This window comes from Typha angustifolia, chromosome 14 (genome assembly GCF_048772165.1).
Source record: "Typha angustifolia cultivar Huaian chromosome 14, ASM4877216v1, whole genome shotgun sequence".
Classification (NCBI taxonomy): domain Eukaryota; kingdom Viridiplantae; phylum Streptophyta; class Magnoliopsida; order Poales; family Typhaceae; genus Typha; species Typha angustifolia.
Window position 1 is genome coordinate 904,444 of NC_133252.1, and position 27,610 is coordinate 932,053.

The following is a 27,610-nucleotide window of genomic DNA, read 5'->3' on the forward strand; positions in this document are numbered from 1 at the left end:
TTCGTTTGCTTGGCAGTCGTATCACAGTGCATGTACAGGAAATATAGGAATTACTGTTTACACAAATGAAAGGTGAAAGTGAATTTCACACCGCGACAACGGAATGCTGCTCATGTTTCGACTGCCAGTAAATTCACTAGTCAAAACTGATCATCCAGTCTCTGTAAGTAGTATAACCTAGAATTCTGTCATCAGCTCTTGAAGCAAAAAATACTCTATCCAAGAATTTATGCCCCACAAAGAGTCTTCTTCAAGAAACAAAGTTCATCTGGCACTGCATAGATAACCCTCGAAAATGTACGACCAAAAATTGCAGTTTCTTACCTCCAAATATTATACAGAGAAACTGGTCTGCAAATTGGAACCCACAAGTATATACTGAACAACCACTCTTGGTATATGCATAAGAGATAAGTAGAATACATAAAAACTGGTCTGCAAGGTCATGATATCGGACAGCAGCACGTCAGAGACAAAGTTTCGCAGAATGATTACTAAACCAGAGACCCATTCATTCATTGCCCCTCAAAATCAGGTTCGGGAGTGGGAGCCGGTATACTTCACGTCAATCTTGAAACTTCGAACTTGTCAGCAGGTTTTTGTATCTTATAAACTTCTGATAGTAGAAACTTTTTGGGTCAGCTTTCAATCTCAGTAGTGTCCCACAATAGAGCAAAATCGGCGTGAGGCAATACTAAGACAATTGTTTTACATTTTCTGAAGCAGAAAACTCAATTCCTCTATTGCAAATTTAAGATGTGGTATAAAATATTTCCAAGGGAAAAAAAAAACAAAACATAATTAACCCTTTTTAAGAGGATTAGATTGTCATAAAAAAATAGTAATGTTTTGAATTTTATACGTTCCACAAATTACTTTTGAACTATTCACGACACAAGAATTGGAATAGCAAGGGATAAACTCTGTCCTCTGCATGCCTTCGATGATATAATCATTCGCATGTCTCACTATATTATAGTATGATGCTTTGACTGATGACATTTTATATCTCACATTCTTTATCATGGAAAAACATTCATCAACAAGCAGGATCTGCATCCAAGTTAGGTAAGAAGAATCAAACTTCATAGGATGAAAAAGTGACACAATCCTTGCAGAACATTTAAGCAGGAAGTCAGTCAATCACTTAAACGTGGACAAGGATGATAAACCACTTGTAATTACTTAGAGCTACTTGCAAAATAGGTTAAGGGATGTGCTCTCTTCAGTCATTCAAACCTCTGCTTGATCTAGAATCACTTATTATGTCTTAAGGATTAAAGTTTTAAAAATATGTCACTAAAACATCACTATTATTTAAAATTCTTTCCTCATATTTCAAAAAATAAATTTTGATAAGCAAGATCAATGTGTACCTAGTCAAATTCACCAACATAAGACCAGGAAGGATGGATATAACAATTAACAAGATAGGAGTGAAGCAATAGAGCAATACAGTAAAAGCAACAACATGAAGAAGCCAGGTGTTAAAATAAACGACAATAGAAAGAGCTAACATATATCGAGTCTCTGACCAAACTAGCCTTTCCAAAAAATTTGTTTTATGAGTTTAGTACACTTCAAATTTAAATACGAGACAAGATATGTTTGGAAACTGTTGACCTAGTTAGCGATGTCTAAATATAAGTCACTTACTGAATTAGCGACTTATATAGAAATTTTAATTTTTTTACAAAAAATTGGCAGGTTTGAGGAAAAAAATTTCTATATAGGTCACTAAACTAATCAACGACTTATATTTAGAAGTCGCTAAATCGGAAAATAATTTATATAGAAATGTTTTCTTAAAACCTAGGCAAATTTTTTAGAAGATTTAATGTTTCTATATAAGTTGCCGACCTAGTAAGTGACTTATATTTAGAAGTTGTTGACTACGTCAGCAGTTTTCAAGCATACATAGTCTTGTATTTAATTTCAGTTAAAATGAACTAGATCACGTTTTCCTATTTTTTTTCTCTTGCTTTCGTCCTTGTCAGGGGTTTGACCGGCCAGCAACCTTGATCGCCGTCATGCCGGTCTGGGGAGCTTCACACCTCATGAAACTCTCCCAATTACTGCCCTATAGGCTCTCCTCGCCCCTTTGTGAAATTGCACCTCAAGGCTTCTAGTTAATGGTTTTGTGGGCTATTTTTCGACCATCGTTGTTGCTGACTTCGCTACCCGACAAGTAGGTTAGCTTTCTCCTTGCGAGAAGTTTCTTTGAGGTGCCAGCATTTGGACTCTCATGGCCTGAGCTGTTGGGTGGCCCCTCGCCCTGGCCGCCAGCCTTAGAGAGGGTGGCTCTCGTCGTCGGCCGCCCCTTATTGTTTCCCTCTTGACTAGTTTTTGCTTGCCGAAGAGAAGGTGCTGATGGAGTTGTTTGGGATTGCCAGTGGCCAGGATCACTGGCAGATTAATTGTTTTTTAATTTCTTTTAATATATTAATTGTTTGTGATTGCCTGGTCTAAATAGGTTAATTGTTTGTTAATTTCTTTTAATATATTGTAACATTTTATTTAGCTAATCATGTCAAACTTGAGCCTTAATTAATCATTTTTAGAGGACAATTTGTTAGTTATAATAATTATTGTAAATCAATTTTTAATCATTTAGATTGTGGTCTTAGGATGTCATTACTAATTGCTCATAATAAGGAATTAACTATATTGGAGTTTAGTGTGCTTGACTATAATTTTCTTTAAATTAATTTGTTAACAAATGAGTCAGTGGTCTAAGTGTGTGTATTAATTGCTCATATCAGAGAATTAATATAGATTAGTATAAGAAAATGATATTAAGCATATTGTTTTATGTATTAAAGCAGATTAATTAAATGTTGTTTTACTTCAAATTGATACTAATTAGTGGAGCAATAATTTAAGATAAATTATTTTAATTACTTTTAATAATGCGCCAAGTCTTGGTATAGCTTTGCCAGCTTTACCTGTTCATTAAATATAAAAATTTCTTAGATGGGTATACCCAAGCCTATAGTAGACCTCAAGATTATTTTATCAATTACTGTATGGAATGTAGACTCCATACCATGCGAGGATGATTCCGTGATGCAATTGCAGTTGTATTAGGAAGTGATGTAAGACAAGCAAAACTTCCGTAGTCTAAGAGTAGTGTAGAGAATAAGATGTTTACTTTTTGGTATTATCGCATCCATAAAAGGAAAGTGTCTACTTGTGAGGAAAGTGGCGTTATTGCATCCATAAAAGGAAAGTGTCCACAAAAGGAAGCCTTGTGTCATTCGGTAATTAGAGTGTTCTTGACACACTATTGGTGGAATTTGATGATGGAGAGCATTTGCGATGGTGTGTCTATGTTGTGCTGGCCATTCATCAGCAGACTAATTGCAAGTGTGCATGCAATAAGTGGGGTGTAGAGATGGAAATTCAACAATAATGTGAGGAGGATGAGGCTGAGGAGTTCATAAAAGAGGTGATGGATAGGGAGAAAGGGAAGAAGATGAAGATGAGAGCAATGGAGTGGAAGGAGTGCAATAAGGACAACACAACCTGGTGGAACTTCTTTTGTTAATTTTTATAGGTTGGTCAACGAAGTACTACTTCCAAAGAACAATAGCTAGCTTACATTTGTATAGTTAGAAATTTTATGTCAACATTGTCTCAAAAGTACAATAAATGTCTACATATTGTTTGTTTACTGTCAGCTTTAGTTTCTAGATTAATTAATAATATAATATTAGGAGTCGATTTTCACTTCATTTTTTTTGTTTATCCATGAGAATAATACAGGCCTCAATGGCCCATGAAAAAGCATGGTTTCATCTTATTTCACTCCTGGGATTAACTAAGAAATCTCGAAGTGAATTCAATTGTCACACATTTTGTATGATCATGCAAAAATTATGTACGCTAACCATTTTACTGATGCTGCTTATTTTGTATGATCACCAAAATAAGTGAAATCAACTGATGAAGCAATAGAAATTGTACAATGAACTGCACATGTATAGCAAAGATCATATGGAGCACTAAACTCAAGTGGATGGTATCCTGAAGGTAAAGGAAGACCCTGATACAACAATGTTTTATGACCCTTTAGTGTTTGTAGTGCCAAGAGTAAATACAGAACCTTATTCCATTATTAAGATAAAAATATTGTAAACAGAACCTTATGCCCTAATCGATTGCGGACTATGTTATCCAAAAGTATAAAGGGGTCATGGAGAATTTCTCTAAAGCCCTTCACTCTGTATTTTCTTTCTTCCTACTATCCTCTTCCTTCTATTGCATTTGATATACACCCATGGACGACAAGTCAACAATCTGAGGAGGATACAAGACTCCAATTATGAAATAACTAAATAAGAAATCAAAGAGAATTGAATAATGAAGTAATAGTCACATGTAATTGGCAGAAATAGGGTAAGAAATGACCAGAACAACATGAAGCAACATTGCGAGGAGAATGAGGAAGTGAGCAACCACAAGGAATTCAGGTAAGAGCAAAGAGGCCTAAAAGAGAATGAAGAAGCTTTGTCAAGACAAAATATGCATCTATTCGACAAAGAATACAAATCTAAAAGACCATTAGACGACGCTATGCCATAATTTTTAATAAATCAGATGATTTTTCCAGTAATATCTAACCACAAATATCGTATCTGACAAAGAACAGGATTATCTCATCCACTTGGTTTAAATACAAGAGTCCAATCCTGACAATAACACACTACAAATCCAGCAATCTATCTCAAATTCCAAACCAAACAACTAAAAAAGAAAGAGAGAGAGAGAGGAAAAAAACTTACAGCTTCAGTCCGTAGCCACCTTCTTCCTCGCAGCCCTGGCATTATCATACTCAAACTTAAGCACATTAGGTATATGCGATGTATCCTTAATATACAACAACCTCCCGATCGCGCTCTCCTCGATCGCCGGGAAGTATTCCACCAACACCGCATTCGTGATCCAGTACCACACCGCCCCAAACACGATGCCCACCGCCGCTCCCGCATATACCTAAAATTAGAAAACTATTTAAAATATCTCGTCGACCATTACAAATTAAAGCTCCGAGATCCACAATTAGACCGCTAATTTAAGAAACCGAGCAAGGAATCAAGAGACCTGCGCGAGGCTGTGGTAGCCGAGGTAAACCCTAGAGTACATGGTCAAGATCGCGAAGGGCCAGGTAATAGAGGAAAAGAAGAGGCGGCCTCGAGACGACTTCTTGAGGGCAAGGAGAGTGAGGAAGGTGGCGAAGAAGAACATGTACTGGGAGTGGCTCGAGGGCCAGCCATGGGAATCGCAGGCCTCGAGGGCGGCGCACGTGTCGGGCCGCGATTGCTGGACCGAGGACTTGATGAGCTCGTTCAAGGCCTGGGAGAGGATGAGGCCGAGGGCGAAGCAGAGACCATGGATCTCGCGGCGGAAGAGGAAGTGGGAGATGAATCCGCCGAGGGAGATGAATATGGGGACGAGGGAGACCCAGGCGAGGAAGTGGCCGAGCGGGTCGCCACGTTGGTAGCGGACGTGGGTTAGGGTTACGGCCTTTAGGGTCTGGGGGAGAGGGGAAGCCATCTCCACAAACTCGGACGCCATTGACGGAACTCGAAGGGAGAAGTAGGAACCGGTCGAGTTCAAGAACGGTGCGACGAAGAAACGTGACACGAAGTGGAATCCGGATGCATCCTAAAGAGGGTTCATCATATTTATAGGCGTGGACCAACTGTTCGTATGCAGGTCTGGCTGCACGACTTCTCTACAGCCTGTGCTATTCACAAGTTTTAATCCCCTTCAAAAGTAATTACCAAACCAAGTGACCTGATTTTAAAAATATTTGTAAACAAATCATGTCACTAAATTAGGATAGTTTAATAGCTACAAATTAGAGTCTAATATTTTAATTATCTCATAAAAACATCAGAAACTTAACATTTTAAACAAACATAAGAAAAGTAGAAAAATTATTTGTTGAGAGACTGGAATCATTGATACTATATAGAAATTGAAGTATAATATCTTGTATATTAAACAAACTTTATATTTGATTTTGCTTATATAATTGAGTAATTACATTATTAATTCTTATATATTCAGAAAATAAATAAATGTAATGAGATATCCAATTAATCTCCGTAGTTATACTTAGCTAATATAATAATTAAGTTTAGTATCCATTTAATATCACTATCCGAAGAAAAAAAATATATATAAATACGGAATATAATTTAACTATCCGATCCGTTTTCACCTCTCATTCGGGGCTCAGATAGAAGTTGGATGCGGATCCGGCCTAGCCAGCGTCCGATACGCTACTGTAGGCAGTTGCCTTAAGCCATAAGGGAAGGGGAGTTCGAAACTCCATACGGTGATTCCTCGCACGAACTGCTTTCGCTTTCTCTTCGCCTCCTCCTCCTCCTCCTCCTCCTCGATCTACACCGTGTTTACCTTCACGTTTCCCTCCCCGATCTCGCTTGATCAGCCGGCCATGTCGAAGGAATTCGCTGTCCCTCCGGTCGTCTTCCGCACCTCCGGCGGATCCCCACCCCTCCCCAGCCAGCGCCGCCCATCTCCGGCTGCCGCGCCGCCGTTCCAGCCGCCGCGCCCCTCTACCTCCGCTCCCGGCCCTTCCAACCCCGCCCTACCCTTCATGTCCTTCGACATCGGCTCCACCACCGCCTCCTCCTCCTCCGCTGCCGCCCCTCTCTTTTCCGGCGGTCCCATCTACTCTTCCTCTGCCGCCTCCTTCGAGGACGAGCCCCCTCTGCTCGAGGAGCTCGGTATCAACACGCGTCAGATCTGGCGCAAGACCGCCTCCATCCTCAACCCCCTCCGCGTTAACCCTAACCTCCACGAAGACGCTGATCTCTCCGGCCCTTTCCTCTCCCTCATGGCTTTTGGTCTCTTCCAGCTCCTTGCCGGGAAGTTTCATTTTGGGATCATCTTGGGCTGGGTCACCGTCGCCTCGCTCTTTCTATACGTAGTGTTTAATATGCTTGCGGGGCGCAACGGGAATTTGGATCTGTATCGTTGTTTGAGTTTGGTTGGGTATTGTATGATTCCGATGGTGATCTTCTCAGCGGTGTCGTTATTTGTGCCCCATGGAGGGGTATTGATCTTTGGGTTGGGGGCGGTGTTCGTGCTGTGGTCTACTAGGGTTTGCACTCGGCTTTTGGTTGAGCTTGCTTCGTGTGGGGATGAGCATCGTGGACTAATCGCCTACGCTTGCTGGCTTGTGTTTTTGCTCTTCTCGTTGCTCGTCATCTTCTGATACTTGGTGAGGATTGGAAATATCTATCCTTTCTATTACAATTTTTTGTTCTTTAGTGAATACTTTGAAGATTTGTGTATGCTTACTGTTTCCTATAAAACTAAATTGCTGGCATGGTGTTAATTGATCGGTTGGGAGTTGTGTTCTTTTTGCAAGTTTCGTTGGATGCTAGAAATGTATTTAGTGGAAGCAATTGGATTGCCACCTTTTATTTCCAGTTAAAGAATTCATCAATGTGTATGCAAAATTGCAAATTGTTCTTGGCCTGCTTTTGGTTAACTTTTCTTGTCCAAGCGTTTGGCAAGTTTCCTCAGTTATTGTATTTTAGAAATAATGGTTCCTTTGATGCAATTAATTAGTTGATTTGAGTATTAGGTAGGAGAAAATATATATTGTCCAACTTACAAGAAGCTGCTGAGAGTACATTTTACTTATTTATAGATCTCCCCAAGTTTAAGCTCATAAACTGGGCACTCCTACTTGTTATTGTTATTCTCATGAGATGGGTTCATCAGTCATCACTATGGGTTTTTTTTTCCGGCAGTTCCTTCACTGCATAGCTTGATATTGTTACGGCTAATAATATGTGGTTGGACACACCCTCAAAGTTACCGGTTTGTCACTTTGTCTTTCTTGATTCTCTTACTTGCTCCCTCTTATGCATTCAATATCCTTACATTTTCTTGAAACTTTGTTATTTTCTGGAGATACTTGAGATGGAGCTCTGTTCACCTGCCTATATCATGTATGCTTGCCCACTGGGGCTGACTTCTAATACTGTAATACATACACTATAAGTCTATCACACATGAAAATGATGATATTGATGTGATGGCTCTTCCATTTGCTTATTTGGGTAGAATTGATGGATAAGAGCAAAATGTTAGGTTGATGGGAGTGAAATGTCTTCTCCTATTTTAAACATTCAGATCAAGTTCAAGTTTGATATTTCTTTTGGTAGAACTTAAAATGCCATTACAAGGGGCATCTTCTCTATTCATGACTTAATTTTTTTTTCATTTAATCTCTCTTTCATGGTTGTTGTTTTTAGTTATTTTTGTTTAGTTTCTTGATACTGACAGCCATCTTATATATCTGTCATCCCATTATAGAATTGGAAAAAGAATAAGTGTTAGGCATGTAAATTGTTTGTTATTAAATATGAAGCTTTCTTTATCTCCAGTTTAGATTATGGCAGTTCCGTTTTGCTTTTCAATTTTTCGTTTGAACCTTTTTTTAGAGAGCATGCATTATTTGATGTTCTTGGCACACCATAAATATCCCTATTTCAATTCTATTTTAGCTGCTTTGTATTTGATCAAGGTTTTCTTGGCTGAATATATCATTTCTTGATTGTGACTTGGAGCCGGCACTATTTCTTCTCTTGTTGGTTTTGAGTTGGATGAATGGAATTGATAATGAAATATTGTAGGTTTGTTGTTCCCGGGAGGCGAGGACTATTCTAGATCTGGAAGCATGTGTTGCGAACAGCACTGATATGAATGAGGAACATGATGTTCAGAGTTGATGCTAGGAATGCAAATAAGCTTGTTAGTCATAATTTTCGACTTTGGCATAACAGGATTTTTCAAATTGTACAGTTGGCTTCATTGTTTTATATATATTTCTTATTGATGGTCTCATATCCGTTAGTAAATAAGATGATTTATACATGGAGAATTTACTATACTGGACAGTAAATCCAATGGACACGAGTAACTGTATTATCTCAATTATGCAACTTGCTACTTGGATCTCATATTTTAGTATGGCAATATCTTACTAAGGATCTATGTTATTGTCTGTGTGAATTGTTTTCTGGGAATTTCAGATTTATGAAGTAGATTGACTTGCACAATAAGAAAATTTTGGATATGGATGCTTATGTAATGGCTTATTGTTACCTTATGGGCTTTCATGGTGTAGATTCTCCATTCTTGAATGCTGTATATATATACTCTCTAGAGTATTATTCTCTCATATAATTTAAACATACTTGTGGAGGATATTACCTGACTCATACAAATGTTTATGATTTTCTTCTTTAGAGTTTCATCCTAGTTATGTTCTATGGTATTTGATTAAGAGATGGAACTGAATGCTCTTTAATATTTTCTTTTTCCTGCAGCTTATGTTCAAGTCTACCTTCTAGAGGAGCATTATGATTTATGAGACACTGTGCTTCATGTGAGAAACTGGAGGACTCTTCAGCAGCCCGCTTCAGACTCCAAGCATTAATGTTCAAATATCATTGTACCCATGCTTTGGAATTTTTGTTGTTGATGCAACAAAAGGAATATCATTCTCCTAGGCTTGGCTGGGCAATACTGTTTGTGAGAAAAAGAATAAGTAGTCTTGCTCAAAGAAATTGATTATGTACCGATTAGACCGTCGTGAACTTTTAGGTAATTGATATGGATGTTGAATAGTCATCACTAAATGAATATTCTTGTCATGAACTTTATTGTTATAGATACAGTAGTGTCATTTCGATGATTCTTTCATATACAGTTTTTGTTGTGACAGAATGGTTTCTCTTTTAGCTTCCTTTTCTGTGTTGGCATTTCTTTGGATTGGTGTGAATTATGTTAATTGAAGTTATGAGACAATACAGGTGGTGTTAGTTTTTAACTTCCTCAGATATTGTCGGGCTCCATTTTAGTTATCTGCAAAGTCCAGTTGAATTAAACATTGGACTACAGTTGAGAGATGGATTGGCGATCCCATGGAATGTACTTGTCCCTCTTTATTTGCACACCTTATAAAGGCTACAAGCTTTTGATGTTATTGTTTGGAATGAGGCGAGAATTTACTTCATCATGTTCTTTTCTTTTCTATTTTACTCTTGGTTTTGAATAAGAAGGTAATACAATAAAGGTTAGTTTTGAGATCTAGGGCAAATAAATTACATCTAAATCCAACCTCAAATCATATTATTTCATCATATATACTTTCTTTTAGAGAACATTATATATACTGAAATTTATTGAAATTAATTGAAATCTCATCATTTAATAATTCCAAATAATGGATTTTGAAAAATTAGAATTTTAAATCAATTGAATTCTACGCATTTGGGGAAACAAGGTGTAAATTGGCTTGCAGACTTCTGACTTGTTAGCTTTGATGCCACATTCAAGCTAGATAGGGAAAATTGGCGACTGTAATAAGCAAAGCCAGAGTTTACTAAAATTTGTCTTCTCACAATGATCAAAGACATATTTAGTCATATACTTTAATCAGCCCGACCAGATAGAATCCTAAAAGGCAGTGTGTACTTAGATTCAGTTTCAAATCTTTCCTAGTGATGATGACACACAACACCAACAGGATACCTTCTTAACAAAGAACTCAATTATCTTTATGATACTCTTCTAGCTAAAAGTGCTTGAGAAATACTTAATACTTTTGAATTCTTAATCCTTCCTATTGATGAAGAACCCTTAACATCTCCATGTGAGAAAGAACAGGGGTCTGGAAAAAAGTTACCATCCAAGTAAAGAGAGTATAGAGATAGACAGAAAGAGATGCAAGCCTAGAAAAATTTTGAGAGAAAATTGTATATTTTTAGAGTAATTGATTGTGTTGACGATTCCATATATAATGTTCATGACCAACCTTCTACATCACAGCCTCTTTAAGCATGGTAACTACACTCAGGAAGCTAACCAAGTAACTCATATCTTGAAGTCCTTAGGCCCTAACAAGAATCAAGGCAGAGACAGGAAAGCACAAACACTATGCTTGTTTAGCAGAACGAACAAATGGAACGGAGAAGAACAAGGTTCAAGCTAAGGGTAGTCGAAGGAGCACAAGAACTACATATTGCTCATTAACTCCTGGGATAAGCTATATATGTTCTCTGGTCAAGTTAGGACATTAAGTATAGACTTTGTCCCAAATTCAGAATTTGAATTCTGTAGCCCAAATCATTTAATAGAACAGTTTGGTCCTAGCCAATTTCTGACCCTTGTCATTCTTTTGGTGTCTACTGAGTTACCTTTACTTATATGCTTGGCAAGTCATATGTCTTTTAGTAGACAGAAAGAGAGTATGCTATACGATTCGCATAAATTGCTTTAAGATTAGTTACTTGCAATTTATGGGCCTCCATAAATACATGCCTCCACCCCTCTAATCCTTTCCTCCTTAACCCCTTTCTATCTTCGTAATCTTCATCTCGTTTCAACATCCTCCCCCATTTCGTCGACAATCAGAACCCTAGCATCGCGCCGTCAGGAACAAGATTTTGAAATCGAAAAGGCTTGGAAGGAAAATGTGGTAAGATTTTCTCACTAGCTTTTATTTCTATTAAGCATCTTTCCGCCTCTTTATTTCTTCTGTGATTACCGACCTAGTTGTGGTTGTCAGAGCTAATTCAGTTGCCATGTTTGATTATCCCATAAATAATAATTTCTCTTGTGAGAGAAGAGAATAAGGCAAAGTGGGATCAACTTGATCTCCTTATAAAAATGTCTAGGAAGAAGATTAAGCAAAAACAAAAGAAAGATGCAGGTAATCAAATATTAATTGAATAACCATATATGAAGAGTGTGCTTTAAGAGGAGAGGATTTAGGATGATATTCTCTAACACTAAACTAATTAATTAAACGACTTGCAAAAGGAGAGAATCTAGGGAAAATGAGTTCAAGATAACCAAATAATTGCTCTAAGGACCATGTAAATTGTCATCTTAGTACACATCTATGTGATGCATAAGATCCAAAATTTATCATAAATTGACATTAATAAAATTTCCTTTTCTAATCTACATGCACAATTTTTGTTGCAAGATGCATCATCTTGTTAAGGTCGCTTGACATCCAATCACAAAGTTTTAGTTTCGCGTCTTTCGACCATCCCACGTGACAGCTTCTACAGGCCACGTTTCAGAATTAGTTGGATATCTTGTCCTTTTTTGTTTTTCTTCTTTAAATGAGTGATTTCACTCCTCTCTGTACCTCTTCGCCTATGAGATCTCCTACACTCCTCTATTTTCTCTTATTTTATTATAAATATATTATGAAATACGAAGAGGCTCTGCATTCATCTATCTGGTAAATCTTGGCTAACTCTGTGTATTTTCATCCTGTTATTTTTTCTTGATATCCTTCTTTCATACTTTTGTTTTCCTTGGTAGGTAAGCCTTCTGCTAACAGAGTATCATCAAGCTTACTGTGATGGCACTATTTTAGTTAGATCCTGGAGTAACTATTGCATGCAATAATTTCTTCCCTTTCTTCTATGAGCACCCTGGTATTCCACTTTTTATCAACTAAGAACAAACTCTAACTTTCTTCATCTGTGAAAAATTCTTGTTTGCAAGTCCTCAGGCAGCAAACACTATGTTTAATCATCTTTCTTTTGATCTTGGAGATTTGGTTAGAGCATGTAAATGGTGCTATTTTTCAAGAAGTAATCTTTGCAGTGGGGGTAATTTTCTATAAGTATTTGCATGGCAACAATTATTGGTATCTTATAAACTAATCTCAGAAAAAAAAAATTGAACAGAGGAACTCTTTTTTTAATATATAATTCTAATTCTTCATTGATCTATTGAGATTCCTTTTGAGCTTTCAAAGGATATGACTCTATGTGGAATGTAACCTAAAAGAGCAACTAATTATGGTTTTGCTATATTAGTGCTTGAAATTTACTGTATTTTTGTCGGTGTCTCTTTTCCTCTTATATTTTTTCCAACAGGTAATCCTAAGATTGAATAACATATGAGAATTTCATTACACTTTGTTGTTGTCGTTGCATGTACTTCAATTATTTTTTTATCATATCTTAATGTATTAGGGGAAAGAGAGTATTACAAGTGTGATCCTTAGTAACTCCTAACCAGCAACTTCATATTGCAAATTCTGTCAACTTGGTAGAGTTCTTGTTATGTTTCCTTTTTCTCCTATTGAGTATAGTTGCAATCTTCTATTAACCTGCTCTTCCTAATTTTCACTTATGTACATGAAGGAAATTATTTTGAACACATAAGAGAAAACTTCTTGTTCTCTTTTGCTCGTTGTAGACACGCATGATGTTCCATGGAATCATTTAGATCTTCTTCCTTCTCTCTCTCTCTCTATTATATCTATTTTCAGAAATTTCTTGTTCAGAAATGCAATTTAATGACTATGTGACCCCTTTCTTTTTCCATATAGGTGTTTATGTATATATAGATTCACAGATGGATAGATAGATAGATAGTTAGATAGATAAAAAGAGATTTTTTTTATTCATAACATCCTAATAGAGTCTGCAGAAACTTGTCTAATTGCTAGTATATGAAGAAGAGGCATGCATGTGGTCAGAAGCCTAGACAGATGCATGCCATATTGAAAGCAAGAGTATAATAAGGATTATATACTAAGGTACAAAAAGTGCAAGAACTTATCTCTTAATTCTTGGTTATTAGGGGCATGAGTAATTTTTTCTCTCTAATATCTCCATTCTTCTGAAGGTGTATATTTGATGAGCTAGGTTGAGTTGTTGATTGATGCTCATGGATGAGTTCATGGCCTAACAAATGGATGCATGATAAAATTATTGCCTGCTTTCACTTCTAATATGAAAGACAATAAAAATGGAGTATTCGATTCAAGTATCTATGTTTATATGTTCAGAATTCAGCATGTAGGAGTTTAGTTTCATGAAGAATCTAACTTAAAGTTTCTAAGGACTGACTTGTGACTGCAGTTCTTTCCCTCTATGCAGTTGGCTTTGAGCATTAGTGTCAAGAAACAGAGATTGAGCAATAAAGATTTCCATCCTGTGATCTTTATTTAAGTAAGTTGAAGCACATAAACAAAGATCAATTATATATATACATGCAGAGTAGATTAAAATTTGTGCAGGGTTATTTGGTCTTACCTAAAGAACCAATGCAGAGTAATGGTTACCTCTTAACTATTTTGATGGTTCTTCTTCTTCTTCTTCTTCTTCTTCTCCAAGATTTGTGCAAAAAATGACTGGAAAAGCTCCTCCCAAGCATCAATCGCAACAAAGAGCAAGACGCAAGAGGAAGAGGAACAGCCCTGGAAATCCTGGTACCAATCATCATCATCATCAAACTTTTTAGTTCATCTCCAACAACTACGCTCATAATCATACTTAACCACAAGCATAATTCTAACACTAATAAATTACAGACCCGGATGCCGAGGTCATCGCCATGTCGCCGGAGGCGCTGATCGCGACGAGCCGCTTCGTCTGCGAGATGTGCCAGAAGGGATTCCAGCGCGAGCAAAACCTCCGGCTCCATCTCCGCGGCCACAACATCCCGTCCGAGCTCCGGCAGCGCGAGGACGGCGAGGCCCGGCGTCGTGTCTACGTATGCCCGGTGCCGACGTGCGTCCACCATAACCCAGCCCGGGCGCTCGGCGACATCACCGGCATCAAGAAGCATTACAGCCGGAAGCACTGCCCGAAGACGTGGGAGTGCGAGACTTGTACCAAAAAGTATGCCCTCGAATCCGATCTCAGAGCTCACCAGAAACATTGCAATGGCCAGGATTTTGCCTGTAGTTGCGGCAGTTGCTTTACCCGGTGAGTACTTCAATTCTTCTTATTCTAATTTGACTTTTATTCGGGTTTTGGGTCCGGATAAGGGGTTTATCCGTGCATAGATGACAAATTAGGTCTAGCTCTGATACCAAATTAATTTTAAAAGCCAGTAAAATTAATAGATAACAATATCTTTTATATTCTAATAAATACAATTAAAAAATAATTATATAACCACAAAATATAAAATGTCATTTTATGCATGAAAAGAACTTTCGTTGTTCACAGGAAGGATACCTACGAGCGTCATCGGCTCTTCTGCGATGTAATAGCTGCTGAAACTGCCAAGGTCCCTTCTTCGAGCTCCGTCCCGAAAACTACTCTAGACCTCACCTCGTGCGTCGTTGCTCTGCCCAGCGTCCACGGCAACCGACAACCTTATGTTCCAAAGCCGGCGAGCAACGGTAATCCCGAACCCCCAGACCAGCAGACCGCCGCGCCGCCGGCTCCCGGCTTCAATCCCATGGACCTCCTCCCCGACGACCCGGACTTCTTGGCCAACATGCCATTTGGTTTGACACAGCTACTCAACTCCTCTTACGACGAGCTCTTCGGCCCATCGCCTACCTCGCTCCTTGGAGCACTGCAGTCGGAGAACAACAACAATGGAGACAAGAATATTTTCGCGGATTGTTATAATCCAGTGCCAGCCCCGACGCAGTCATCCATGCCGAGTCCAAATCTCTCTCTCTCAAGCTCGTTCTTGGAAGCTAACAATAAGGAATGCAACTTTGGAATTGATTCACTTCTGGACTACAGCTTCTTGGGCTCAACAATGGCAGGGCCAACTCTCTCCCTGTCAACTTCTACTGGCGATAACAACTGTGGAGTAGCAATGGATTACGGAGCTGGATGTTCAAAGTTGTTACCTATGTCTGGCCCTGACCTCTCGCTGAACACTTCAGTCGTAGGAACAACCCCAGAGGAGAATAGATCGCTTTACTGCTCACCTTCCATGGCGGCGACCGCCTTGCTGCAGAAGGCGGCCGAGATGGGCGTGATGACGAGCTCGCGGGGCGGCAACGAAGCGAACGGGGAGCCTCCGTCCGACGCGCCGAAGACGTCCTTCTTTTCGGAGTTGTTCAGCTCATTCAGGCGATCTAAAGAGAGTGATCTGCAAGTTTTTGGACGTCCGAGAGAGGAAAACTACTACTGCCAAGGTTCTACTTCTTCTAAGCCTTCTATGAATGAGATGGCACCAGTAGGGGAATCCAATGATCTCACCACTTTGACGATGAATACTGCTGGACTTTTTGGTAAGTTCATAGAACTATCGTTCTTTTAACAACTTAAGCTATTCAAATAACTATACATGGCCCTGTGCGTAGGGGGAGAAACCAATGCAAGATATATGAAAGATGATCAGGCAGTGAATGCGCCGCCGCTGTCGCTGTCGATGGATAACTTCCCGTGGTTCGAAGGAAGTGGCGCGCGTCAGCTTTCGTCGCAGAAGGAGAAGGAGAAGGGGAAGGAGATTAATGGTTTTAATGCTGCTAGATTTGGAGAAGATCAGATGGGCTCCTTCAAATACCCAGGGTGGTAAGCTAGACGCATAAGTGGGAGGCGTCTCAGCTTTTATAGCTCTCAGTATTATGGTCTAGTAGAAAGAAGTTTATGAATTATCTATTATGTGTGTCACCAGTTAAAACCTTAAACCTTATTATGTGTTTTGCCAGTTTAACCTTAAACCTTAAACCTTAGTATGTGTGTTACCAGTTTAAACCTTAAACCTTAGTATGTGTGTTACCAGTTTAAACCTTAAACTTTATTATGTGTGTTGTTTGTGTTGTTGGACAGCATCTATGTTAAATATTGCTATTAACTATATCTTTCAGTCTGCAGCTTGATGGCTTACTTGAAATGTTTTGCAGGTCATCTCCTTTCGTTGAGAGTGATTAATTACTCTTAATTCTCTGTGCTAATGAAACACTCAATGTACTAGTGAATAACTCTAGAGAGACAGGCTTAGAATAAACAAGTGAATGATAGATAGATTGGCTTAGAGTAAACAAGTGAATATTTTTATGTGCAGTGTGAAATTGAGGTTACTGACAGTATTTTTACCCCTAAACTATCTCTCTTTTTTTAAACAAAAGATCACAACCCTGTTTTATAAAAACATAAAACAGTTAACCCCTAGTGTGGAAATTAACACAAACATCTCTTACATCAACAAGGCAAGTCCTGCACAGTATGTCAACCCTCTAACTCTAGAACACTGACCAAGCAAAAAGTAAAACAATCTAGAGTTAGATCTGCAACCAATAAAAAGCAACCACCAACTATAAAACAACTATGAGTCCACACCCGAATAACAGTTATATAAAACATTACACCAATGGCACATAAAATATATGAGAGATTAGTACTGGAAGGTGAAGATGAAGGCAATACTACAACTTGCGCAAAACATCAACAGTAGTCCTATCCTTCAGCAATCATGTCCAGTATCACCACCCTTTGAGTTAACCTCTTCGCCTTCTTTGCAGCTACTTCCCCTTTAGATCCCTGCCTAGCATAAGAAGGCGAAGAGGTTAACTCAAGGAGTGGTGATCCTGGATGACTGCTGAAGGATGGAGTTACCATTCGGCACCACCCAATTAGTCCCCACTTAGAACATCTCACCAGTCTGCCAAACACCCATCCAAAAGAGAGACACCCTCGCAAAACTAGTGAGTTCAAAAGATTTAGCTTTAATTCTCTTTGTAGTACCACTGCATCACCATCTTAGCCCATAACTGATTGCCAAAATTTAATAACCTCCATCGTTACGTATCTTTTTTCTCACAAATCTTCTTCTAATTCACTAAAGAATAATCCTTCTCGTCACCAATGTCTTTCCATAAAAAAACTTCTCTTTTATCAATTCAAATAGAACTTAGCACTGAGTTAATTACTATAATATTTGCCCCTAGTCTTTTTTTCTAACGTTGCCAATGATCACCTGTCTAAACTATCTCTATTATTTTGGATCCATAAATAATTAAGATAATTTAAGCCTTTATCATCTTTTTAAAGAGACTCTAAGACTAGATTTTGACTCATATGAGCATAATTTCCTCACAAATTATAGGAGTAACCCCTTAATGCCAATTAGACATGTCTAATTATCCGCGTGGCGGCTGGCCATTGGTTTGTGAGACGTGTAAATGATGCGACTCGAAGCAATAGCCTGCTCCTCGTATTTCTAAGTTCGATTCCGGTCGGAAACCGAAGGAAATTAAATCCGAGAAAGAGAGAGAGGGAGAGAGATCTCGCGCTCGAGCCATTTGCGATTTTTTTTTTCCGTTCGAGGTCTCAGGGTTCGCCTTCTGCTTGTTGGCTTCTTTCTCTCTTTCTCTTCTCTTATCTTCGATCTCGAAACTGGAAGGAGGGAGACGATGCCGAGATCCTTAGGCTTCGGAGTCCTCCCATTTCTCTTCTTACACTGGCTTTATTCGCCCGATTCTACGATCGTCGCCGCCCAAGGTACGCGGACTTTTATCTTGGATCTTGATCTCTCTTTGCTGGATTTGTGAAGCCCTTTTCCTGCTTCTAGTTAACTAGATCTTGGATTCGATTCATTTTCTCGTTGCTGGCGGCAGTTTTCTCAGTCTTACTCGAAAAATGTGAAGAATTGGGTGATTTCCTGTTTGCCTGATATTAGTGCTGGGTTCTTGTTTCAAATAGTAGAGGACAGAGGGACTTGTCATGGGAACAGTACACAAGAGGGAGAAAAAAATGAAGTAATTTGCTTAATCTTGAAAGAACTCGGGTTAAATTGCAATAGTGATAACACGAGAAAGGTTGGATCTTTGTACTCTCAAATTAAGATCATGCCAAGAAGAGTGCAGTTAAAGAGGATATTAGATGCAGTTGCATGGTGAACTTGATTTCGTGTGGTTTGAATGAGTTGTGATTTGTGAGGTGAAATTTCTTGCATTTTGCTTCTAGGGGCGGCATTGTAATCGTGAGATTTTATCTTGCACTTTTTCTTCTGAACGAATTGGAATGTTTTGCAGTAGTCTTTAGTTAGCAAGAGCATTGGGTTGCGTGGATGTTTACCTGATATAAACTAGGGATGCCACTATTTTCTCCTTTGTTTGAACATACAGAGTATGCTGATATCACCTATATAATCCTGTTGGTACTTCTATTTTTTTGGACGTGCAGAAAACCAACCAGAAGATGCTTTAAGTTTATTGAAGAAAGCCTCCACAATGATAAAAGTGAATCAGTATGATGAAGCGCTTGGACTCCTAAACGCTGCAGTAGAAGCAGATCCATATCTTTCAGAAGCCTACTTGCAGCGTGCATCTGTTCTTCGTCACAAATGCAGGTACTCTACTTCAGTTGATGTTTGCTCATGTTTTCTTCACACATGGAACCTAATCATTGTGATAAGAAACAAATTGCAGTTTTTCCTTTTATTCAAGCAGTGGCATAAGGTTCTCTCAGTCAACATAGTCTTGATAGATGCAGTACGATGAATTATGATTAAAGTTCTCTTCTCTATGTGATGCTTATTTGCGTTGATGATTTACACAGTCCATATTGTTCTTTGTCTGGTATTTTGAATAGGTGAATAGTTCTGAAATTCAGAAATAGAAAAAAGACATCAAATTGTAGCTAATGTGTTGTATTTCTTCCTTTTACCCAATGCAGATATGAGGAATCTGAGAAAAACTACAAAAAGTACATGGAGCTAAAGCCAGGAACTGCTTCAGTGGAGAAGGAAGTCTCTCAGTTATTGCAGGCCCAAAGTGCATTAGAATCTGCTCATAGTTATTTTGACTCTGGTGATTTTCAGAAAGTTTTGGATTACATTGACAAAATTGTTCTCGTCTTTTCTCCTGGTTGCCTGAAGGTATCTTTTATGGCGTAAAGTTTTTCAGCTATCCTTACTATATCAGACATCTGTTGTATGTATTTGCTCTGCATAATTACCTCAGTGAAACTTTTGCTTCACAGGCTAAATTTCTCAAGGTGAAGTCATTGTTGGCGCTGAAAGATTATTCAAGTGTTATTTCAGAGACTGGATATATACTAAAACAAGATGAAGACAATCTAGATGCACTATTGCTTCGTGGACGTGCATATTATTATCTCTCTGATCATGATGTTGCCTCAAGGTCTGTCATTTGGATATCTTGGGTTCCCTCTAATTTTGTCACATCTCATCTTTTTCCTTCTCAAGCTGCAAAAAAGCTTGTCCTTTGACATATTCTTTCCAGAAAGCTGCAACATTAATGGCTTTGCATCATAACTTCTTTCTTAAGTTCTTAATATTGCAATAGAAAGCAAAGAAGAAGAAGAAGCTTATGTCATTCATACATTGTTTTTATGAATCATTTTTTGTTCTTCAGGCACTTTCAGAAGGGCCTCCGCCTAGATCCAGAACATAGCGAACTGAAAAAAGCATATTTTGGATTGAAAAATCTCTTAAAGAAGACCAAAGCTGTGAGATTTTTAACCTGGACCTCCTTTGTAAATTTGAGCTCATCATACTTCGTTGGCTGCATTAACTGATTGTTTATCATGACTTTGCAGGCAGAAGATAATGCTGCAAAGGGTAAGCTTCGTGTGGCTGTTGAGGACTTCAAGGCAGCCCTTGCAATGGATCCCATTCATAGTGCACACAACGTACATCTTCACCTTGGGTTATGCAAAGTCTTGGTTAAACTTGGCAGAGGAAAGGATGCCATTAGCAGTTGCACAGAAGCACTTGATATTGATGGGGAGCTTGTTGAAGCCTTGTCTCAGGTATTTTACTACCTGCTTACAATTTCTAAATTGCTGGATTTGGATGATCAAGGGCATCTATACTGCTTCTGGCTGTATTGAGCTTGCCTATAGTCTGGACATTTTAGACACTAACCTTTCAAAGTCATAAAAAAAATTGATCTTTATTTAGCCCCACTTTTTCCCACAAGCTTGAGCCTGGGCATGTGACATTGAAGATTGCAACCAGACTCCTCAAATACTAGAGCAAAATAAGCTGCAGAAACTGATCTCTAAACAAGTGATGTGGTCACAATTTCTAAATTTCTGAATTTAGATGACCAAATGGACATCTGTACTCCTGCTGGCTGTATTGAGATTGCCTATTGCTTTGACTCAAGGTTTTAGACACTAAACTTTCAAAGCAAAAGAAAAAAAAATCTGATTTTTATTTAGTCACACTTTTTCCCCTCAAGCTTGAGATTGTGCATGCAACCTTGAAGATTGAAACCAGCCTGTTCAAGTTTTGGAGCAAAATAAGCCGTAGATACTCATGTTTAACCAAGTGATTTCGACCATGTAATTGGTAGTAGTGTAGTGGTAATTGCTGTATCTTCTAATCCTACATCTTCCCTTCTTTTATGTCCCTGCATCTATGATGGTATCAGGATATTCCTTATCAATATTTAAGTGCCTGATGTAGACAAATCATAGTCTTTTTGTTGAAACATGGTTCTTATATTCCCTGAGTTGTAGAGCTGCAATGCAACATTCAGACATTAATTTGGTGGCATTTATCTGATAGACTCCTATATTTGTCTCCCTGCAGCGAGGTGAAGCTAAACTTCTTGTAGAAGATTGGGAAGGAGCTGTAGGAGATCTGAAAGAAGCTGCTCAAAAATCTCCACAGGTGTGGCTAATAGCTTAATTTCTTGATGAGAACTAGTGAACTATTCATTTTGGCTTCATCTTTTTTTGTTCCTTCCGCTGTGTGTCTGTGCAACTATGCATGGTCATAACCACATTATCTGAGACCTATTGCAGTTAAGTTTTTTGGGGGTTCAATTACCATTTACTTTGCTTCTTTGCATGCCCTTTCATATTTGCACGCTTGTAGGTCTTCATCTTGAATGGATGATACACTTTTTATGTGGATATTTCTTTCTGCGTTCTGGTACATTTGTTTTCTTCATATGCATGTATTTGTGCATCTGCAACCTGCATTTGTTCATGCATAATTAGTGTGTGCTATCTGTGTGTTGTTATAGTCTTTGTCTTTGATGTTTGTAATTATTTACATTGATGCATACTTGGTGATATTCTTTGCCAACCACTATTTCTATCAAGCTAGTAGTACCTGTTGTGCTTTACAAATTCAGATTTCTTTCAAGTTCTTCACAAGGATCAATTCTCAACAAGAAATATGTTATCTACTTTGTTAGGAAAATAGAAAGTATTCATGGTACATATTTTTATTTGCGCATTCTCCCTGGTAATTACTCTCAAAAAGTACCAGAATGGTTAGAATAAATTGCATCCATGTTATTATCAACATAGAAGATCAACTGTAGTTCCTTTATCACCTATGTGATCTTATTTCTATCCAAAATTTGATAGCTATTTCCTGAATAGTTGGAAATTGACAAGTGGCATTGACGTCAATTTTCAGGATATGGGAATTCGAGAAGCACTTATGAGGGCTGAAAAGGCACTCAAGATAAGTAAACGTAAGGATTGGTACAAAATACTTGAAGTTTCAAAGACTTCTTCCGCTGCAGAAATCAAACGTGCCTACAAGAAGCTTGCATTAAAGTGGCATCCAGATAAGAATGTGGATAACAGGGAGGAGGCAGAAGCTAAGTTTCGAGATATTGCTGCGGCATATGAGGTATATACTGGTACTGTTGCTGAATATTGTTCTGCTCTGTAGATATTTCTGTCACTTTTCCTTTGGCATCTTGCTTAATTGAATGCCTAACTGGCTAACTACCTATTAACAATATTATAAACAAGAAGCTTACTAAATTTTAATGCAGTATACGTACAGAAGAAAGATATTTTGCTATCACGTGTATTTATTTAGATCAGGAGCTTGTGAAGTGGTATATGACGGTCTACAGGGAACAATCTGAAAAGATGATTTAGAACAGTGAAGGTGCTAGGGTCAGATGAAATACCATTAAAATATTTGGCTTATCCCTGCTCCTTACTACGGTATCACTCTAGTTTGGTAGTTTTGATACCAAGAAGGCTTTCAGGATGTAATCATGCCTACTAAATTAAAGCTACATCATGATTAAACATCATTCTTTGGTCGCTTTCAACCTTTATTTTTGTTGTGGAAAGTCTACAATTCAGCATCAAGCTAGTGAACTGCATGTAATCAGAACTTTAACCTACAGTAGGGAAGAATTCCGGAGTGTGCAATTTTTTTCCTTGGTCATCAGTCCACTATCTTCATTCACGCAGACTCAACAGTCTGATAATATATGGAAGAACTTTGGTGCATATATTCCTCTAGACAAGATCTACTTATCCTACTTAATGAACCTTGATAATTTCATATATTATGTAGGTTTCCTTTTATCTTCATGGAGTGATTTAACTTTTGCAAATAATATTATCAGATCTTGTCATATTCTGCATGGCATGTGTTATTTTTTTTTTGAGAGAAATATATTCTGCATGGTATATGTTAAAATTTTGTTCAGTTCTGCTTTTCACTTATTCTACAACACTGACAACCACACATATGAAGGTACTTGGGGATGAAGAGAGAAGGGTAAGATATGATCGCGGTGAGGATGATGAGACGGACATGGGAATGGGAGGTGGAGGTTTCAATCCCTTTGGTGCTGGTGGTGGACAACAATTTAATTTTCACTTTGAAGGTGGATTTCCGGGTGGAGGATTTGGATTCAATTTTTGATCATACCTTCGGTTTGACACTTCTTACTCGGAAGTACTACTCTACGCCAACCTGAAAACAGAGAAGACTTCAACTAAGTTGGGTACTGGCTGCTTAAGGAACAAGATTTCATTCCTTGGGAACATTTCATATTTTTTCCCCCCATACAATTATACTTGGAGAGTTCGGAATAGCCGTGGTAGGGAAAGCTCACTTGTTTATTTTAGCTACTTTTCAGGAAAGGCCACCTTCTTCCCAGACAAATAATGCAAATGTTTGCCTGACAATTTTCTAATTTATAGAAAGTGCTCCAGCATTTGGTCCTTTCTCTCTCTTTTTTTGAGTCCATGGAGCATTATGTTGGGCAATTGCAGGGCAAGTTTTTGTGTACAAATTCCTATCTTTACTCTAACTTTCTTCAATTTATCACTCCTATTCTGGGTTCACGAAATGGATGATGTTTTTAAATGGCTCTCTTTCAATTCCTTGTGCACTTCTCTCGCTATCCATTCCACCATTAAAAACTATAAAGCATTACATCTAAATTGTATTGTGTTCAGTTGCTACAAATTATTCCTTGGCATTTTCCAAAGTAAAACAAAACATAATCACTCCATATGCAGAGGTCATCCATCATACGTACACAATCAAATCACAAACAAAAACATAAGACATTATATACATGGAATCGTCTCTTCCGATGGCTGCAATGCGCTGATCTTTACGTCGTACTTCTTGTATCTTACATCGCCATTCTCGGGCGACGACGAAGACTTGGCATAAGCAATGCCGATAAAGTTCTCGCATTTGCGGCAGAACAACTTAGTCCTCCTCCTCAGCAACCCCCACGATCTCTTGGAATCGAAGTAAGGATGGCATCTGAGCTCATCCACCTGCAAGAACCTGCTCTCGTCTATGGAGAAGAAGGAGACCAACCCCTTCTTGATAGCCTTCCCATACTTGGATCCAATGTTGGTGGTGTTCCTGTTGGAGGAGCTCAGATTCAAGTTATACCCGCACGAACCACAGCTGCATGCATTAAAACCAGAAACAAGTGTGATAATGGGAAGTTAGATGGGATTATCTGAGAATAAGTGAAAGGTGTTCATCTAAGAGATGCAAACCTGTAGATGACGATAGTATTGCTCAAGAGAGACATAACTGGATTGGGAGTCAAAGAGGGTGGAATAGGAGCTGTGTGGGAGAATGAATGCTTGGGAGTCTTGGTATTTATAGAACGACGACTGAGTGGGCGGTGGAGTTTGTCCGCCACCGACCAAGTTTAAGTTATAATGAGAAGCGGTGGGTAATAGCATCTCCAATGCTTGCTCCATATTTGGAGCTAAAAATGGAGCAAGAGTCTGATGCACTCCAATGTACCGGGCTCCATATATATTATAATAATAATATAATATATATTATTATATTAGTTATTTTAAATTGCTTAATAGATCATCTTAGCGTTATTATTTTTTATTAAAAAATATATGGTTAGAAAACTCTCATCGAGATCTTTAAAATAAGATTAATATTCAGTAGTTTTAGAAGTAATTTTAAATTACTAACTTTTTAATTAAACGCATCGAAATTAAATTACACGAAATAAACATCGAAATAAGCATTACATGTCATTAACTAAAAATATCAAAATTACATTACCTAAAATAAGCAGAAATTAACCAAACATAATAAAAATAATAGATGTTTAATATTCTCGTAAATCATCTCCGTAGCCACCGGTAAAAATTAGGGATAATTTTGAGTAATTATATTTTAGGATACATAATTTATTAGACTCATTTTTATAAATAATAAAAAAAATTAAATTTAAATTAACTTAAAAATAATTTAATATTAGACTCATTTTTATAAATAAAAAAATTAAAATTAAAATTAAGTCAAAAGTAATTTAATATTAGACTCATTTTAAAGGTCTCGATGAGACCTTTCCAATGGTATTATTTTTGTTAAAAACTGATTAGTAAAACTAATTATATACTCAATTTAATTAACTAAATTATTTAACAAAGGATACAAATGAAATTAAAATGATTGAATATAACACTTATCGGATAATTTTGGTATTTTTAAAAAGTTGATATGACAAATGGAGTCCGGCTCTATTTTCATGGTGGGGCTCCAAATTTGGAGCCCCATTTAGAGCTCGGTTGGAGCTCCATCGAGTTCCAAATTTAGAGTTTTGGAGCCCGGTTGGAGATGCTCTAAGCGATGGTAGCGAGGTGGAATAGATATCTTGGGTGGACTTTAAGATTCGTGTACGGATTTTGATTGGGTGTTAGCCGACGTCCTCGTAAGCGGATTTTGGATTAATAACCACAGTAAATGCACAACACCCATTCCTACAGCCAGGACTACATAGAATCCACCATGGGATGCGAAAGATCTCCATAGGGGGCCGTCCAATTGTTTATTTTGTATGAATTTAATCGGATAACTTGGGGATAAGACGTAGGAAAGATAGGTAGAGAGCTCGTCTATAGCAAGCTCTAGCAATGGCGATTGGCGCCGCCATCCACCTCTCCACCACCGCCTTCTATCTCAAGACCATTTCCTCCACACCCAGAGCCATGTCCGGCCCGCAAGAGCTCTTCCGCTCGGGCCTCGTCCGGCCCATCCCCCCCAAAGACGCAGCCCAATCCCTCAAATCCGAAGGCTTCCGCCTCTTGGACATCAGGCCCACCTGGGAGCACGACAAGGCCCACGTGGCCGGCTCCCTCCACGTCCCCCTCTTCGTCGCCGACACCAACTCCGACCCCATCACCCTCCTCAAGAAGTGGGTCCACTTCGGCTACATTGGTCTCTGGACGGGTCAACTCTTCACCACCATTAACGGCCAATTCCTCTCCCAGGTGGAAGATCTCGCCCCGGACAAAGAAGAGAAGCTTCTCGTCGCCTGTGGCGAAGGACTGAGGTAAGGTAAGCAACGAAATTCTTTGGCTAGCTTTGAGTGGGCACTTACAACAAACACCTGGCGTGCGTCGGGGTTCAGGTCCATCATTGCTCTCAGGATGCTGCACGACGGAGGGTACAAGAACTTGGGATGGCTCGCGGGGGGGTTTAATAGGTCAAAGGACGGCGATTTTGATGACGTGGAGGGGAGCAGTAAGCTGCAGTATGCTACTATAGGGGGAGTGTCTTATATTTTTCTCCAGTTGCTTCTCTTCTTGCAGGTCTTTGGCAAAGAGAGTTGACATCAACCACAAACTCATTAACTTTCAATGGATTTAAGATGGTTTTTGTTGTCGAATTCTTTCCCTGCTTGTTATTATTAGGACAATGATATCTTAATGTTATCTAAATCTTAGTTCACATGGAAATAAGAAACTAAATCTCTTTATTTATTATTTTTTAACATTTTCGTTAGTGGTTAATTTAAAAGTTACAACTTAGTGCAAAATGCTTAAGTTAAAACAGAGAAAAAGACCTTCATTTAATAGGATTTGGTTACATCAACATTTGTACTAGTGAGATGTCTTGATGATTGAAACCTTTTATCAGCTTTGACTATTAGAGATTAGAGGTGGCTGCTTGCTTAGACTGTTGACTGAGTCTAGCATTTAGAATAGTGGGAAAGCCCGCGTGGGAATAGAGGGAAGCCACGGTCGAGTACTACTATTATTTGGTCAACTACCAACTCTTAGCCGCAACCTCGCATTTAATTCTATATGGCCTTCCATTAAGTCATAAATGCTACTTTTTCCATCGAGTTAAGTCATATAAGAAAGTTTTAATTGTTAACAGAAGAGATAATCATCTAAGCAACTGTTGTTAGAATATTGGGCCATCTGTTGCTCAATTAATTAATAAGAGAATTGACACCTATGCATGTGATCTAACTTATATGTGATGACACGTGGTGTCTTCGAATTAAAAAAGAAAAAGAAAAGAAAAATTCTATTTCTTGGACGGTCGTGATCACATGATTTGTGATCCGACTTCAATTCTGTGATTAAAGCTTGCACCGTTTAGCAATAAAAGAAAAGATTTTAATGGTTTTTCGGGTTATTTTGTATATCGACACCTATACTATTGGCTTATCATAATAAGGCCCATCTCTTTGAAATATATTTACAAATTACAAATAGGATTATTTCTTAGAGACATTTGTTTATCGGAATGGTTTACCCTCCAAAATTAATTAAGCCCGGCGGGAATAGGTAGCCATTTT

At 38.3% G+C, this 27,610-nt stretch overlaps 6 protein-coding genes across 13 annotated transcripts; 3 read left to right on the forward strand and 3 right to left on the reverse strand.

The window, feature by feature from the left end:
- Positions 1 to 248: 248 nt before the first annotated feature.
- On the reverse strand, positions 249 to 5,678 carry LOC140775778 (lipid phosphate phosphatase gamma). Of its 5 annotated transcripts, XR_012106810.1 has the most exons (4): positions 5,104 to 5,678; positions 4,785 to 4,995; positions 4,411 to 4,488; positions 1,060 to 4,299 (listed from the first exon to the last, which is right to left on the reverse strand). XR_012106810.1 is itself a non-coding variant. In XM_073119208.1 (3 exons), the coding sequence occupies exons 1-2, from the start codon at positions 5,575 to 5,577 to the stop codon at positions 4,789 to 4,791; spliced, it is 681 nt and encodes a 226-aa protein (XP_072975309.1). In that variant the 5' UTR covers positions 5,578 to 5,678; the 3' UTR covers positions 249 to 616; positions 4,785 to 4,788. The 5 variants fall into 5 exon arrangements, 4 of the variants coding, with proteins under 4 accessions (XP_072975309.1, XP_072975306.1, XP_072975308.1 ...); XM_073119208.1 differs by lacking the exons at positions 1,060 to 4,299; positions 4,411 to 4,488 and adding an exon at positions 249 to 616; XM_073119205.1 differs by lacking the exons at positions 1,060 to 4,299; positions 4,411 to 4,488 and adding an exon at positions 655 to 1,053 and having other exon boundaries at positions 5,104 to 5,674.
- Positions 5,679 to 6,293: 615 nt separating this feature from the next.
- On the forward strand, positions 6,294 to 9,774 carry LOC140775777 (uncharacterized). Of its 4 annotated transcripts, XR_012106808.1 has the most exons (4): positions 6,294 to 7,255; positions 7,794 to 7,863; positions 8,682 to 8,799; positions 9,378 to 9,774. XR_012106808.1 is itself a non-coding variant. In XM_073119204.1 (2 exons), exon 1 carries the CDS (start codon positions 6,467 to 6,469, stop codon positions 7,247 to 7,249), a length of 783 nt encoding a protein of 260 aa, XP_072975305.1. In that variant the 5' UTR covers positions 6,320 to 6,466; the 3' UTR covers positions 7,250 to 7,255; positions 9,378 to 9,774. The 4 variants fall into 4 exon arrangements, 1 of the variants encoding a protein (XP_072975305.1); XR_012106809.1 differs by lacking the exon at positions 7,794 to 7,863; XR_012106807.1 differs by lacking the exon at positions 8,682 to 8,799 and having other exon boundaries at positions 6,295 to 7,255.
- Positions 9,775 to 9,921: 147 nt separating this feature from the next.
- LOC140775779 (uncharacterized) lies at positions 9,922 to 14,808 on the reverse strand. The gene is made up of 2 exons (XM_073119210.1): positions 14,401 to 14,808; positions 9,922 to 14,293 (listed from the first exon to the last, which is right to left on the reverse strand). Exons 1-2 carry the CDS (start codon positions 14,746 to 14,748, stop codon positions 14,153 to 14,155), a joined length of 489 nt encoding a protein of 162 aa, XP_072975311.1. The 5' UTR covers positions 14,749 to 14,808; the 3' UTR covers positions 9,922 to 14,152.
- Positions 14,809 to 18,010: 3,202 nt separating this feature from the next.
- LOC140775420 (dnaJ protein P58IPK homolog B) lies at positions 18,011 to 23,754 on the forward strand. Its single transcript, XM_073118700.1, has 9 exons — positions 18,011 to 18,281; positions 18,966 to 19,131; positions 19,458 to 19,659; positions 19,764 to 19,924; positions 20,159 to 20,252; positions 20,343 to 20,555; positions 21,343 to 21,423; positions 22,183 to 22,401; positions 23,272 to 23,754. The coding sequence occupies exons 1-9, from the start codon at positions 18,194 to 18,196 to the stop codon at positions 23,440 to 23,442; spliced, it is 1,395 nt and encodes a 464-aa protein (XP_072974801.1). The 5' UTR covers positions 18,011 to 18,193; the 3' UTR covers positions 23,443 to 23,754.
- A 166-nt stretch (positions 23,755 to 23,920) lies between these two features.
- LOC140775422 (uncharacterized protein At4g08330, chloroplastic-like) lies at positions 23,921 to 24,609 on the reverse strand. Its single transcript, XM_073118704.1, has 2 exons — positions 24,546 to 24,609; positions 23,921 to 24,450 (listed from the first exon to the last, which is right to left on the reverse strand). The coding sequence occupies exons 1-2, from the start codon at positions 24,578 to 24,580 to the stop codon at positions 24,096 to 24,098; spliced, it is 390 nt and encodes a 129-aa protein (XP_072974805.1). The 5' UTR covers positions 24,581 to 24,609; the 3' UTR covers positions 23,921 to 24,095.
- Positions 24,610 to 25,829: 1,220 nt separating this feature from the next.
- LOC140775421 (rhodanese-like domain-containing protein 10) lies at positions 25,830 to 26,766 on the forward strand. Its single transcript, XM_073118701.1, has 2 exons — positions 25,830 to 26,353; positions 26,432 to 26,766. Exons 1-2 carry the CDS (start codon positions 25,935 to 25,937, stop codon positions 26,631 to 26,633), a joined length of 621 nt encoding a protein of 206 aa, XP_072974802.1. The 5' UTR covers positions 25,830 to 25,934; the 3' UTR covers positions 26,634 to 26,766.
- Positions 26,767 to 27,610: the final 844 nt, after the last annotated feature.

Bases quoted from the DNA above. Each gene is read 5' to 3' on its own strand.
- LOC140775778 (XM_073119208.1), bottom strand. From the start codon at position 5,577: ATGGCGTCCGAGTTTGTGGAGATGGCTTCCCCTCTCCCCCAGACCCTA. The intron at 4,996-5,103 runs GTCTCTTGATTC...TTCTAATTTTAG, and splicing joins GCTACCACAGCCTCGCGCAG to GTATATGCGGGAGCGGCGGT.
- LOC140775422 (XM_073118704.1), bottom strand. From the start codon at position 24,580: ATGTCTCTCTTGAGCAATACTATCGTCATCTACAG. The intron at 24,451-24,545 runs GTTTGCATCTCT...TAATGCATGCAG, and splicing joins AATACTATCGTCATCTACAG to CTGTGGTTCGTGCGGGTATA.
- LOC140775421 (XM_073118701.1), top strand. From the start codon at position 25,935: ATGGCGATTGGCGCCGCCATCCACCTCTCCACCACCGCCTTCTATCTC. The intron at 26,354-26,431 runs GTAAGGTAAGCA...GTCGGGGTTCAG, and splicing joins GCCTGTGGCGAAGGACTGAG to GTCCATCATTGCTCTCAGGA.
- LOC140775779 (XM_073119210.1), bottom strand. From the start codon at position 14,748: ATGTTTCTGGTGAGCTCTGAGATCGGATTCGAGGGCATACTTTTTGGT. The intron at 14,294-14,400 runs GTCTGTAATTTA...GATTGGTACCAG, and splicing joins GCGATGACCTCGGCATCCGG to GATTTCCAGGGCTGTTCCTC.
- LOC140775420 (XM_073118700.1), top strand. From the start codon at position 18,194: ATGCCGAGATCCTTAGGCTTCGGAGTCCTCCCATTTCTCTTCTTACAC. The intron at 20,253-20,342 runs GTGAGATTTTTA...ATGACTTTGCAG, and splicing joins TCTTAAAGAAGACCAAAGCT to GCAGAAGATAATGCTGCAAA. The intron at 21,424-22,182 runs GTGTGGCTAATA...GTCAATTTTCAG, and splicing joins CTGCTCAAAAATCTCCACAG to GATATGGGAATTCGAGAAGC.
- LOC140775777 (XM_073119204.1), top strand. From the start codon at position 6,467: ATGTCGAAGGAATTCGCTGTCCCTCCGGTCGTCTTCCGCACCTCCGGC.